The 14,013-nt window shown below is 41.0% G+C and overlaps 1 protein-coding gene across 11 annotated transcripts in view; it reads left to right on the forward strand.

Moving 5' to 3' along the window:
- The window catches only part of ARID1B (AT-rich interaction domain 1B), a 296,599-nt gene that overhangs the window by 185,738 nt on the left and 96,848 nt on the right, over positions 1-14,013 (forward strand). For all 11 annotated transcript variants that reach the window (XM_017739507.1, XM_017739513.1, XM_017739516.1 and 8 more), the window contains one exon: positions 11,861-12,104. In XM_017739507.1, the coding sequence (XP_017594996.1) occupies positions 11,861-12,104 (244 nt within the window). The remainder of the gene's footprint in view (positions 1-11,860; positions 12,105-14,013) is intronic.

Consider the following 14,013-nt stretch of genomic DNA (forward strand, 5'->3'; position numbering starts at 1 on the left):
GTTGGGCCCGGGGGAGGATGTGTGCGGAGGGGGCGGCTGCCGGCAGCACAGCCGGCTCAAGCACATGTGCCCCTGTGTGTGTAAAAAAACCTCCATAATAAAAAATAACTTAGGTGTGCCTTTCTTTCTAATGAAATGTTGTCTTTATTTATGAGCATGTGAAATTCTGAGGAGGAGCTCTTACACTTAAATGAACCTGTGAGCAGCCCATAGAAAAGCAAGTGCCTGCAGCGCTAATAATGAGAACTGACAAGGCGATCCTGCTGTGTTTATTTATGACCTTCTGCCTTTGTTAGCTCTTGTGAGAAATTCCTCTCTAACCATAACAATATTGCTGGAGCTTGGCACTGCACTGAGGAATCCTACGGTGCCCCGAGGCCGCCCACTGGCACGGATACAGCTCGCAACAGATCGGCACGGTTGTTGAAATTTTCATATGTTTTCCCTATATTTATTTTTTTACTTAATTCATGAGGCTGTTTCTTCCTTTGGTACATTTGTTTGTTCTGACAAGCATCCTTTAGAAGTATTTTGAGGCTTTGTAAAGATCCAGCTTACTGATTTGCTTTTTTTTCCTCTTTTTTGGTGGTCTATCTAATGAATAACTTAGAGGTTGAAATGAGCTGTAGCTTTATAGTTCCATTAGGTAGATCTTCTTCGAAGTTGTGATAAAGGTAGTGGTCTTTTTAAAGAAAGACAGCAGTGTATAAATACTGGCCCTATTTGTAGGATTCAGCACAGAAGACCGTGAACAGGGAACTAGGAGAGGAGCTTAGGAAAGGCTGCTGCAAAGCAGCAATGACCTTAGAAGCCATGCAGCAAAACTTTCATAAGGTTAAGAACCAGGTTCTTCTCAAGCTGTAGCACTTATCATGCATTGATACAAATGGCTCTTTTCCCACCTTTCTATCAGACACGGTCCCCAAAAGCCTTCTTGGCCCAGCTCCCTAAGCCGTGTTACAAAGCTCAAACAGGCTTGGAGGATGGAGAATCAGCAGTAGGTAGGGCTGCAACTGCAGGTCTGGCAGGGCTGAAGTCTCTGCTCCATCTTGCAAGGACCAGGAAGCAGCCATTGACCAGAGCTGCAGTTCTTTTGGCTTCCCATGGGGGAACAGGAACGGCCAGAGAGGAGAACAAAGGATCACTTCCTTACAAGATCCTGGGAAACCCTCTTTCAAAGAAGCTTCTAGCTGCAGTTCTTTCTTTTTCCACCTCTGTCATTTTACCTGATGTGTTTTTTCACACCATTTATGAAAACTCTAAAAATTCAGGGCAACAAAAATAGAGATCAATGGGGAAAGGATTTACCTTTTATTGCATTACAAATATTTTATACTAGTGGCTTACAAGTGCACTGTGGGCTGTGGCACTGCAGTGATGCTTGCTGGAGGGAGCTGCAGCAGGGACATAGCCTGGCAGGTGTTGGAGAAGGACAACTGGCACCTCAGGTGAAGGGCTGGGTAAAGCACCATCATACAAAAAGGCAGATGGAAGCGCCCTGCCCAGTAAGGCCCCACCAAGTATCCATCCATTGTGGCAGTCACATTTTTGCAGACCACAACTACTGTACACTGGACATCCTATCCATGCTTTCTTGGAATTTTTTCAGATGGCTTTTATTAGCATCGCAATGAATTGGTAATTCTGTGCAATACCAACCTCCTCCCTTAGAGGCAAGGAAAATTTTGGAAGAGCAACCCACTACAAGCTTTATCTAAAGGACCTCAGGATTCCCTATCCTCTCTATCATAAGCAAAAGCTGCAACACTGAAGCATGCTCAGGCACACAGAACCCTCAAAATTCCACATGGATGATTTTGCTTTGTATGATATATTAATTAAAGAACAGTAGTAGTTGATTTGTTGGGTTTTTTTGGTAGATTGCATAGTCCACAATGTTTAACACTCCTCTAGTGACAGGTCCACATGTCTCCTCATTTACTGGATTTCAGGAGTGCACCTGAAATTATGAACCTGTTGAATAAAGTTCAGCTTAGTTCACTCAGTGGTCAAGGCAACCATGGCACTATCTTAGCCTTGAGATACCTCTTCCCATACCAAAATGTTGCTTAGCAGTAGATGGGGGAGGGTATCAGTGTTTCAGAATTTTTTCTTAATGCCCAGTTGAAGTGCTGCAAGTTATGCTTCCTACTTGGCTAATCAAGGCATTATTTCAAAAAGAAAACTGAGGCCAAGACACTTTTATAGAATTTCAAAAGCCTTTTGAAATTTATATAGAGGTTTCTGAGACTTGAGTTCTACACAAGTTTGTTAAAGCCATATCATCTCAAAATACCACGTTCCCTGGCTGCTTAATTATTTAGCATGTCCAGCAAGTACTGAACTACTGCAAAGAAATGTGAATTCCAGAACTTGGGGTGTTGTGGGGGCCATGTTCAGGCATGTGTGAAAAACAATGTGAAAGTTCATTTTCTGCTTTTTTACTGTCTTGGATTTCATTTTCCAACCTTTTCGTGGGAGGGGTTGAGTGAACAGCTCTTGAAGAGTAATTGTTTGGCTTTGATGCTGTGGTCCACAGACCTCAGAAAGAAGTCATCAGTTTGTGTGTGTAGCTGGGGGTGAGGAGCAAAGCAGAAGCAGGGTGATCACAGCCCCATGCATTTGTGCTTTACTGATGGCCAAACTACACTCCACTGAGTCGCATTGGGTTCAGTAAAAATGAAGAGAAAGGAACAGAGATGAGAGGTTCTTGCATGACGATGAGACAATGAGCCTGAAGTAGCAAATTAAGCTGAATTTACTGAAGTAAACCTTATGGCACTCATTTCTGCCTGTTACCCCAATATAATGCTGCATATCCAGTATTTTAAATAAGACTTAATTCATTAATTAGTGTTGTTCTCTGAGGGAAGTCACTTTATTCAGTTCCTTAAAAAGGAAGTCTTCATAACATTTATCAGTCTTTTTGATGTATACATTTTTCTCCTCCTTTCTGCTTCTGATTCAAGAGGAAGAGATGGAAAGTTAACAGAGCACCTGTGTTTTTGAAGTTTAAGATGTGTCTGGGGCTTATTTACCATCTCATTGAATTGTGGTATTTGGTTACAGGGTGTTGTGGGAGAGAGAAGAAAGAGACGCAGTATGATGCATGCACAAGCCCTAAGCTAATGAAAAACTATGTTTTGTAGATCCTTATTCCCACGGTAACCTGCTGGGACAGACTTTTTTATCAAACCGTAACTCTACAAAGGGTATTAATATGAAAAAAAAGAAAAAAGGCAAGTGCTGTAGATCAAGAGTTTTTAAACGTTGGGCATACAGGTGTATAGGTTCAATCAGTTGTTTAAGCCCTTTATCGTACTCCATGCATAGGTGGCCTTGGGCTGTCAGAACAGCTCACTTGTTATCAACTTGCCTAATTTACTGTGGCATGACAGTATCTGCTTTCAGTGATCAGTGGGCAGTTGGTTGTTGGACCAACACTTTCTCTATTCTCTCAACTGCAGTCTCCAAATCAGATAATACTGTAGGTCCAAATTTAAAAGCACAGTTAATGCCTTCTGGATGCCATGTGGGATAGCCTGAGAAGCATATGTAGAAAGATGTCAATTAATAGTTGCAAAATAAGTGTGTTGTGACTCAGGGTATGTCTGTAGTAGTAAACAGTAAGGTACATTCAGCCACATGAGGTTGTGTGGTCATGTTCAAAGAGCTTCTCCTACGTGAGCTGCCCTGCGCAGACCTATTGAGAATCTCTGCACTGCAGTCTCGTGGGTGTAGTGCAGGTGAGGCATGATGTGAATTTTATCACATTGCACGTTATGGTATTCTGAAGTTTTGTTTGTTCATTTCTGCTTGAGCCACACCCACACAATACCAGGTTTTTTAATATGTAGTCTTGAAGATAGATGGTCTATGTCTGACTGCATGTGCTGCAAATTTCCAAAGTATGATAGCCAGAGTAAATAGAATAAAGACAGTAAGCAATACTTTCTAATGCATATTGCTGCTGCACTTGCTAAAATGTTTGGTCTCTTTCAGATCTACTGACCTATATGTTCTTAGTAATGTCTTGTTCTTTCTCATATGCTTTTGCTTAAATCCGTGTTTGTCTTTCTTGTGATTTAGTACTCCTCTCCTTGCTTACTTAGTCTGATTTCTTTCTACATCAGCTGTGAAAGTAGAATAAGTAGGTAATGGGAGGAGTAGCAGCCATGTGGTGTTTTCCCTATGACTTTTTGATGCTGAATTCAGCATGGCTGGAAGCAGAGCTAGGAGAGTTGTCTGGGCTGGCGAGCAGGGTGGTCATGCAGTGGCCATCCAGATTCTAAGCTTGCTGCATAGAGGGAGAAGGACAGTGATCCCCAAAAGAGCAAGCTCACCAGTGAGCTTGAGAGATTTTGGATCAGTACATGTTTTGCTTCAGTCAGCTTCCTCTGTTTTATCTTGCCAGTTTAGTCTGTCTTCTCCCTGTGGAGGCAACATGATCTAGAAAATTGTTGTAATCCAAAGAGACACAAAAAAGGGAAGTTGTTATGTCTCACCTCACTGTTTTTTATATGAAAAACCCCTTAGGTTTATCATGTTTGGGAACAGTACTATGCATGGGAAGTAGTATGAACAAACTAAATTTTATTAGATTGCTGTTATGCAAACACAACTTTCCTTCTTCTTCGTAAGGCCCATTTGTTGTCGTTTTCATTGATTTGGTTGTTTTAAAAGTTGATGATTTATTGATGATAAATGACTGATGCTGTAGCTACAAGAGTTGTTAGCTGGGCATTTTTCTTTGCTACAGTACTGAAGAAACAAATGACTCCTAAGGGTTCATGGCTTTTTGTTTTTAAATTTTATTTCCAGAAATTCTACGTGCTAAGCATTCTTCTTCAGAGAATAACAGGGAAGTTTGTATCTTGAGAGATACTGTGTTACTGTTTTTCTGTTCTAGAGATTTACTGTTTATTTTCAATATAAAAAAGTATCCTTGTCAGACAGGCTGTGTGTCCTATGCTTTACAGTCCTTGTTAGACTTTGTCAATTTGTTTTGATGGCACATGGGTCATTAGTATTTATTGTTCATACACGGGAGTCAATGTTTATAAACCAGTGACTTTTTCTTGTGCCGTTAGGTTACTTGATGCTGCTGTAGGACTCAGGTGCCCCTTCCTGGTAACTGCCAGGGAGCTGCAGACCCTGCAGTGAGTGGCACTCGGCGCGGGCAAGGAGGAGTGTGGCTGGTGGGGCCTTCATCTGGTGCCTCATCAGTGTTGAATTTCTAGCTGCCCTAAGTTGCTTTGGTGTAAAGCTCTTGTCTGGACAAGCAAATAAGATCCCATTGTGGATAACTGTAGACGCAGAAATGCGATTTTATCCATCCTAGCAACTTCTTCTCATCCCATGTCTGACAGATACGGGCATGTAATGTTCTGTTCTTGGACTCCTGTATCCCCAGGTCAACAATTTTTATTTTTAGGTAAGGTTTCTTACAAACACAGATCCTTTGCTTGCTAAACAAATGTAGTAAAAAATTACTCTTTCTTTAAATGAACAGTCATTTGCTTAGCAATTAGGTAGTAAGCTGTGATTTGAATATGTTTTTCCAAGTCAGCTTTTTGTGGATAATTTCTTGAAGACAGATCTAGTTCCAGGATCCCATACATTGAAAAGGTATCAGGCAGGGCACTGGCACTACATTGTTTGATTGCACTTTTTCTTGGTTGCTTGAGTGAATATAGGGCTTTTGGGAAAAAGATTTTTGCATCCTCAGGAGCTTGCCTATATAACTTCTCAGAGAAAGCTCTTGATTCTGATCAGAGAGAGTACTTGCAACACAGTTCAGTAACCAAGTTATTTTGGGAAGCATGTGAGGTCCACAGAATGAAGGGAATGTGTTTCCCCAGCAAGTTGTTCTTTGTCACTAAATTTAGTGCAAGACGCTAGTATTTTTATCATATACTTAGAATTCCCTTCATTTAGAATATTGCATGAATAGTTTATCACATAGAGGTTAAAGTTAAAAACCTGGTTAAAAACACTGAAACATATAGTAAGTGGAATTACATAAGAATTCTAGGTAACATGACTAAGTACCATAAGAAGTACCTCTGCCCAGCTATTGTCAAAGTTTGTGTTTGTCTTGCAGGTGAAACAAGCCCTCTCCTTACAACAGCGTGCTCTGAGGTAGAGTTGTGCCTGTCAATAGAAATCGAGCTTTTTCCTCTGAGAGGTGTTTGTACTAGAAGTGATCTTCTTTACTTTTCCTTCTCCAGACCTTGATTTAACAAGATTCAGAGAATGAACCTTGTTTTCTCCCCCAGAATTAATTTCAGAAAGGCGTGTAGAAGGAATTTTTGCAGAAATTTAATGGCAGCCCTGCTGTCTCCTGTTAAACAATTTTTTAAGGATGTGTGTTAGGTACAGTTTTTTGTGCTTAGCTGAAGGTCCCTATGCAGCTGGCGTGGAAGGAAGATACCCAGGTTGTGGGTAACAGCCTTTGAAAATGAAAGAATTTTCCACATGGTCCCAATCATTGCTGCGCCTGTGCATTTTTCCGGTTGTGTAGGCGCTAGGAGGCTGTTAGCTCACTCGCTGCCTCCACAATGTGACCAGCAGGGCCTTTGGAAGACTTCTTGAAACATGCTATTATAGGCTGCTTTGTGATGAAAAGAGGTCTTACAAATATCTTGAAATTTAAACAGAGCTATTGTGGGTTTTCCTTTTGTGTGCGTATGTGTGTTTGTCAGCCAAATCATTTGTTCAAAGTTAATCTCAATTACAGAGCATATTGTTCGTAATCCCCCATGGCTCCAAAACAATAGCAGAGTGTATGTCTGTTTGAATATATATTTACATACTTACATGTGAAATATGTTTGCTTGTATATATAATTTTGCTTGTAAAGTGGCGATTCTTGTTAAAGAGATGGATATTTCATGCAGGATCCTGTCTTTTGAGCAGTACCATCCTAAGGAAATACTGCAGGAAGGCCTGAATGGAATGAGTAGGCTTTGATCCTGCAGCCAGTGAGTTGATGCAGTTCCCTACATGTAGCACTGGGATTCATCCCAGCACAATGGATTGTAGGGTAGAGTCTAGGGGGTTCAGCTTCTTGGAGACAGAAAGGTTTTGTGTGTCTTAAATTTTAGTATTGACAGAATACCTCTGCTTTTCTTCTACTCCCTGAGCATAAAGGAACTGGTAGGCAATAGTTGGAAAATTTAAATAAATCACAGGCTGTATGTGCTCTGCATAATCCCCGCAAGAGAGCCCCAAACTGCCGTAACTTCTTAGAGAATTTAGGCTGTAATTTAGTGGCGTAGGAACTCCATTAGCAAGGGGCCCCACACTTTCTCCTTCTTCTGATTTCTGAGAAGGTGCTCATCCTTTTTCAACTGTAAGTATTTAGCAAGGGATCCCCTTAGTAAAATCTTGGTTTGTCTTTGCTGAGACATTGCTAAGCAAAGCTGACAACTGCATGAAGTGTTTGCAGTGTAAATTTTTGCTGCACAGTGAATGCTGTAATCCTGTCGCACTCAGTGTGTAAAATTGTGGTGATATTGCTGAGCTACTGTCGTCTCCCTTTTGCTTGTTTATTGGATCTAGGTGTGTTCCTCGAGTAAGTTGTTATTATATTATATATGGGTGTTTGTAGGGCTTTTTTGCCCTGTGATCTCTTTGTAGCTTTGGGTTTCCTGGCTCTATATAATCTGTTTGCTTCCTTCTATCTCTTGCTGCCCACATTGCGGTAGTAAATTGGTGTGCTGTTTCAAGAGTGTCTCTCCTGTCACTCTGATAAGATCGTACCACCAGGAAGGCATAACATTATAATCCCAAGCACAATGTGATCTTGTTCATTTTAGCTCTTGTACTTGTCAGATGGGCATGAAAAAAGGTCGTGCATAGGTGGAAGGTGAGGCTAGAACTGAAGATACTTGAAGATAAAACACTTTGCTAAAAGAGATAAATCTTGCATGGGGACATTTCAGTTTGTAATCAAGTTATTATGTGGAAATGAACTTTGAAAGCTGGTTGGAATGTCCTGAACAATACAGGATATAAAGCTGACGTAGAGAATACAGAACTGTAATACAGACTTGTGATGGGAGGGGGGAAATAGTTTGTCTTTCATTTTTTCTTAGATTTGATGTCACATTTGAAAATATAGTCATAAAAATACCATAGATAAGAATAATAGGATTACATTACAAGAAACAGATCTGTAAGAAACACAAGACTACTGGTAATTCTAAGCTTGCTAGATTTTACTGGAAGAAATAAGTGCTTTCCAGAAAAAGCCTCTGAAAAGAGGCAAAATTTAAGGCATGCCTTAGGGTATGGGGACTTCAGCCCCTTAAAAGAATCCCAGCAATTACCTAACCTGCCAACTTCCCAACAAGATAAATGGAAGCACTGTAGCTTGAAGGTGCCTTGGTTTGAATGAGATGCAGTAAGTAAGGTCTCTCTGTTCTTTACAGGCATCATAGATCTGATACTACTTATAAAAGAAGAATAGAGTTGGTGCCCTGCTGACTAAATTGTCCTCCAGAGGAGTATTAGTTACAGAGCTTCTTTGTTAACTAGGCTGTATGCTTAAACCGCTGTGAATTTCTCCTATTAGTAGGCTTTCTAATAGCTTTACATATAGATGTGCTAAGTAAATGCAAGTGTATCCATGTAATTTACGTATATAATGTGTGTGTGTATAGTGTTTTATATACAAATAAGTGTTTGTGATGTGGAATTTGCACAACTTCACTACTGTTCTGTAAAATGAGGTAAAAGTAAGCATTAAAATGCTGGTAATAGGAGAACAGAAAGCCGGCTTCTGCTCTTTCTGTCCAGGTGTGCTTCACATAAAGTCTTTCTTCTCCTTCTTTTATATTTCCCAATTAGCTTTTTTAGTTAACAGAGGTGTTTCTAAAGCCTCCGTATGCTGCAAGTTTCCCAGTTGCTCGTCCGCTCAGGCTTTCCACCTTAGAAGACTAGGTAAGGCCTTGAAGTGTATGTTAACAAAAAAGAAAAAAAAAACCAAAAACAAAACACACAAACACCCCCCCAAACAAACAAAAAACCCCAAACCACCCTGTACAGAACAGCTGATATTTCTCATTATAGCCCACTTGATGGCAAGGTAGGAGGCTGTGTGGCACAGCCCAGACTTCTAGACGGCAACAGTCTTTTGTGCCATCCTGAGAGCAACCTCTTTCTCGGTTTTCTTGACGAGTCTGATGAGTGAACGCTACCATAGCATCCTCAGCAGGTGTGGTGATTGTGAAGTTTGCCATTCCTGGGAGAAAATCCCAGTGCTTGCCCTTGAGCGCATGTGGGGAGCCCAAGGGACTGTGGGTGTGCTGTGGTGACCGGGCTGCTCCCTCAGCCTGCACTGCATGAGGGTGGCATGGCTTCACAATTTAAATAGAAGGGTGTCATGCAAGCTTTCCCCTTCCACCTTCGTGAAGGATTTTCATCGGGTGGGTGAAGAAATTCCTGGAAAGCAGGCACTTGAGAAAATGCCTGAGACTCACCAGTTGTTCCACTCATGCGGAAAGCTGGAGAAGTCGATGTGACCTGACTTCATTCCCGTCCCAAAGTCTTGCCTTAGCCTTTGAACAGCAGATAATTTCATCAAGGACAGTGCTAATTTCTTCATGGCTTTTCCGTTATTCTGGCAAACCTGTTCTGTCAAGTCCTTTGGCTTGCCAGCCCACGTGAAAGCTTTACTCCACACACCATTTTAAAATCTTTGTTATTCTAAACGTAAACCTCTATGTTTTCTGTATCTTCTATCAGTTGGGTGCCTATCTGGTTTTTTACACAGAATTTATATTCCTTTAGAATAGGCTCTATTTTGCTGCATTCAGTTTTCATAGGTTTATTATATGCTTTTCAGCAGCATTTGTTTTATCAGCACTTCCTGCAGCATTTGTTACACATGACGACAGCAGCGATTTGATTCCATTTAGGAGAATACCATATTATGTATGGAAAAGCAATAATTGCTTACCTGTTTGTCAAATACATTCTAGTATGAAAAATATCTAGTGTTGCTCTATGCAGTACCAAGCAGTGTTATTTCTTGTTTACATTTTCTACAGTTAATAGATCCAAAAAGGAAACAATGAAAATAGTTTATTGCCCACTTCACAATTAAATTTCCATTTGTACGGATTTTGAAGTCTACTCTTGAGTAAATGCAGCATCCACATGTAGACTGAAGTTTTAGCCTTAATTTTTGCTTTTCGTATGCCTAATGAAATAGGGGTACAATTCCATGCTTGTCAGAAAAAGCAAAATTTAACTGTGATAAGAGTTGTTCTTGAAGTATTTGTGGGAACTCATTGGAAATAAGGTCCGCAAGATGCCCTGCAGAGAGCTAAGTCAGGTGGTTTGTATTTCCTACCCTTATGCACAACGAGGAATAACACACAGCGTTCTACGTGGCTTCTAGTGAGTGTTAGCAGCGCTTAAACTGTTAATCCTCCTCTTCCTGTGCCTCGGAAGACTGCCCATGTCCGTCTGTTAGGGAAACCTGGCTGTGAGCCTCCCTTGTAATGGAGGTAGTCATCGTTGGACAGGGCTCTAAGTACACCACGTGTGCATTTCATCCGTGTTCTGTGACTTCTAAAAAGTTTTGGTTTTTGTTATGAAAATTAGGCAGCACTAAGGTTTTGCTTCCTGAGCTCTTTACTCAAGCAGAACTTAGTTCTTTTTGTGCCATTCGGACAAGGGGTCCTGCTGTCTGTGGTGCAACCACTTGCATGAGCCAAATAAATGAAGTCAGGATCAACCAAAGTAATGCACTCTGTCATCCCAGTTATTTCAAGTCTCAGAGGTCACTTAATGACCTGGTTTATATGTGAGTTAGCTCCGTGCTACTTTTTTGTGCTTTAATTTGCTAATAGAAATAGTAACATAGTAACATGCTCCTTGTGACTTGCCAATAGCTACAGAAGCACAGCTATATTGGCACCTTTCAGTTTGTATGAGGTTTTTCTATGATGCTTAGGAATTAATATTTTTCTTGACAGTTGGGGAGCATGTGCTTGCTTTGTCACAGCATTCTTGGGTTTTTATATCTGATCTTAAAATTATTTAAAGCCTCTGATTACTCCCACAGATTCAAAGACCAGTATAATTCCTGTGTTACAGCTTCAGGGAATATGTCCAGCAGTTCATAGTTAGAATTCAGATGTGCTGTGATCTACAGAGGAAATTTCTCATTGAAAATGTAGCGGTTATGAGCTAAAATGGAGTAACTGTTCAGCACTGTATTCAGATGAAATTGAAGAGAACCTGTGAGCTGTACACTGGTATATGATGGAAGTGAATAAGCAGCAGTCCTTGTTCCTTGGTGGCCAGCAGATCCAGTGCTGCTGCTGAGGGCTGGGCCTTTTCTCATCTCCCTGCTGCAAGGCAAAGGAGCTGCATGGGAGGGTTAGAGGGCTGCGTATTTTAAACCCTTCTTCTCTCATTGTGGTAATAGCTTGGAGTGAAGAGTATAAGCTGTGATTGTAATGGTAGCAAACCCCAAAATTAAATACTGTGTAAAAGTGAAACTGATGTATCATTTTCATTAGTTTTGGTATGCCCAGGCAGAATTTCTGGGATTAATTTTGAAAGCTTAATCCAGATGGAAAAGGTTAAATTGAATGCTGAATGAATTTGGTTCCAATTCATTTGTTGCCCTTGCTTGTTCTTTTTCTCAAAAGAATTAGAGATTAAGCAGAGAATTGTGCATACTATCCTTGTTTTCTGCCATCATTTAACTACATGTTGAAGACAACCTTTCAGTTATCTGCTGCAATAAGTAAACAAATGGATCTATTGCCATGCCAGCTCTTGAGTCCTCTGGCCTGAGTATTCATGCAAGCACTTACGTTCTTTCTTCATTTTTCCTCAGGATTTATCTGGATCCATTGACGACTTGCCGACTGGAACTGAAGCAACCCTCAGCTCAGCTGTTAGCGCGTCAGGCTCTACAAGCAGCCAAGGGGAGCAGAGCAACCCTGCACAGTCTCCGTTTTCCCCTCATGCTTCTCCACATCTCTCTGGCATCCCTGGGGGTCCATCGCCTTCCCCTGTAGGCTCACCCGTTGGAAGCAACCAGTCAAGATCTGGTCCCATTTCTCCAGCGAGTATTCCAGGTAAGTTGGTTCTAACAAACAAAGTTAAAGCAATTGGTAGGTTTATTAAATACGTAAATAAATACTCCTGTATTTCAAACTAACTTATTTTCTGAGAATCCTACCTTTTCAGGGCCTTTTTCTGAAAAAAATGCATGCTTAGAGCGGGAGTAAATCCCATCTACATTTCAGCTGTCAAGCCCTCAGAATGCTCAAAATTCTGAGCTTGACTTGCCATAGGTGTTCAATACGTGTCTTTATCACCAAGCAATGTGAATACTTAACTGTAGTTTTTGTGTTTGGTTTTTGTGTCATTAGTCACATACTTCTCTTGATAATTTACAATCCTTTTTTTGTTCTAACTGTGTGTTTTTGTTGGGTTTGGCTGTTGAGCTTATATGGTGGTTACAGACCTGCAGGACGAGGCAGAGGTTTTTCAACCCTGTATTGTGACAATGTAATTTTGACATCAGTAGAGAATATTGTATGAGATATTTCTTAATATTTGCAAAGATTAACAAGTTACTGGGGATTCAGCCCCACCAGTAATAATTGGAATACCAGTGGCATGCTTGCCACTCGCGCTCTTGTGCAATTTAGAGTATGACACACAGTCATTCATGTATATTCAGAAATTTGTGGAAATCTGTTAAGATACCCAGAAGAAAAAAATGGCATACATTAATTTCAGTTCTTACCTTATCCCCACCAATCTGGCATGTTCCTTACTCCAGGGGGTCAGGCAGCAATGTTTATTTAGTATTTCAGGTGAGTTTATTCTCCTCCTGATGCTCAAGTTTTTTTATTATCTTCTGACATTTTGAATACTAGGGGAATTCCTAAGAGTAGGAGAGTGCTGACATTACCCTAGGGATAACATCAGTTGCTGACAAAACCACGGAATAATAAACATGGAGCTCAGTTACAAGAAACAAAAGCAGAGGTGTCTTTTTGTTAGGTGATTTGAGTGTTGCTGTAAACCAAATGCTGGTTAAAATTCAGAGGGTAGCGTGTGTTTCGGTATTTGATACAAAGGTATCTGTGTAAAATGTTTGTGCCTGTTTGTCTGCAGAGGTTAAACTAGATAAGCAAAGGGAAGCAAGCTCAGTGCACACAGGAATGTTGAGTACTAAATGTGGCCTGAGCATGTTGAGCCCTGATGCTGTGTGCATGCCCTGCAGTTATTTCTTCCCTCTCCAGCCGCTCTGACTGGCAGCACAAGCTCAAGTGGAGCAGGAATAGTGGGGGCAGAGTATTTGCATTGTATGCAGTGTGGTAGCTTTGTATTTCCAAGATAATTTCCAATATTTGGTATAGAAATCCATCTCTGTTGTTGAGTGAAGCCAGATAGTCCACCTGGCTGAAAAAGTAACATTTTGCCACAGTCAGATTCAGGCCAGTAAATGGATTGGCATTTTATCAGCCTGATTGCTGAACAGGGAAAAAATGTTGTGACACTGAAAATAGCTTTATTGTAGCCATGATATGTAAGGATGAGCATAAGAGTGTAGGGGGAGAGTAATAACTTTTATTACCACTTGATCCCCATGGGGTAAAAATAGAAGGGATATGGGCTCAGAGGTCAGGGTCAGAGTCACTTCATCACTTCAGATGAGCCCCAAAAGCTCGTTTTTATAACTCACCTAGTGAAAAGCATTGTCTCTACATACAAACTGTGCCACCATTTTGCACAGTGGTTTTCTGGTCTGCTGCAGTAACACAAAAGCGGTTCTTTTTCAGGAAGGATTTTTATGAATGGTGCTAAATCAAAATCACCCTCCACTGTTTCCCTGTCACAGACAAGCTTCTGGTCTCTGCAGCTCTTGCTAAAGGTGAATTCCCAGGTGTGAGCTAAGGCAGCACTCTCCTGAGGGCAGCCAGGCAGCTGTGGTAGCATCGCTGCTGCTGCTGGTGCTGCTGCTGCCGCCGC

Source organism: Corvus brachyrhynchos, unplaced genomic scaffold (genome assembly GCF_000691975.1).
Source record: "Corvus brachyrhynchos isolate BGI_N302 unplaced genomic scaffold, ASM69197v1 scaffold14, whole genome shotgun sequence".
Taxonomy (NCBI): Eukaryota; Metazoa; Chordata; class Aves; order Passeriformes; family Corvidae; genus Corvus; species Corvus brachyrhynchos.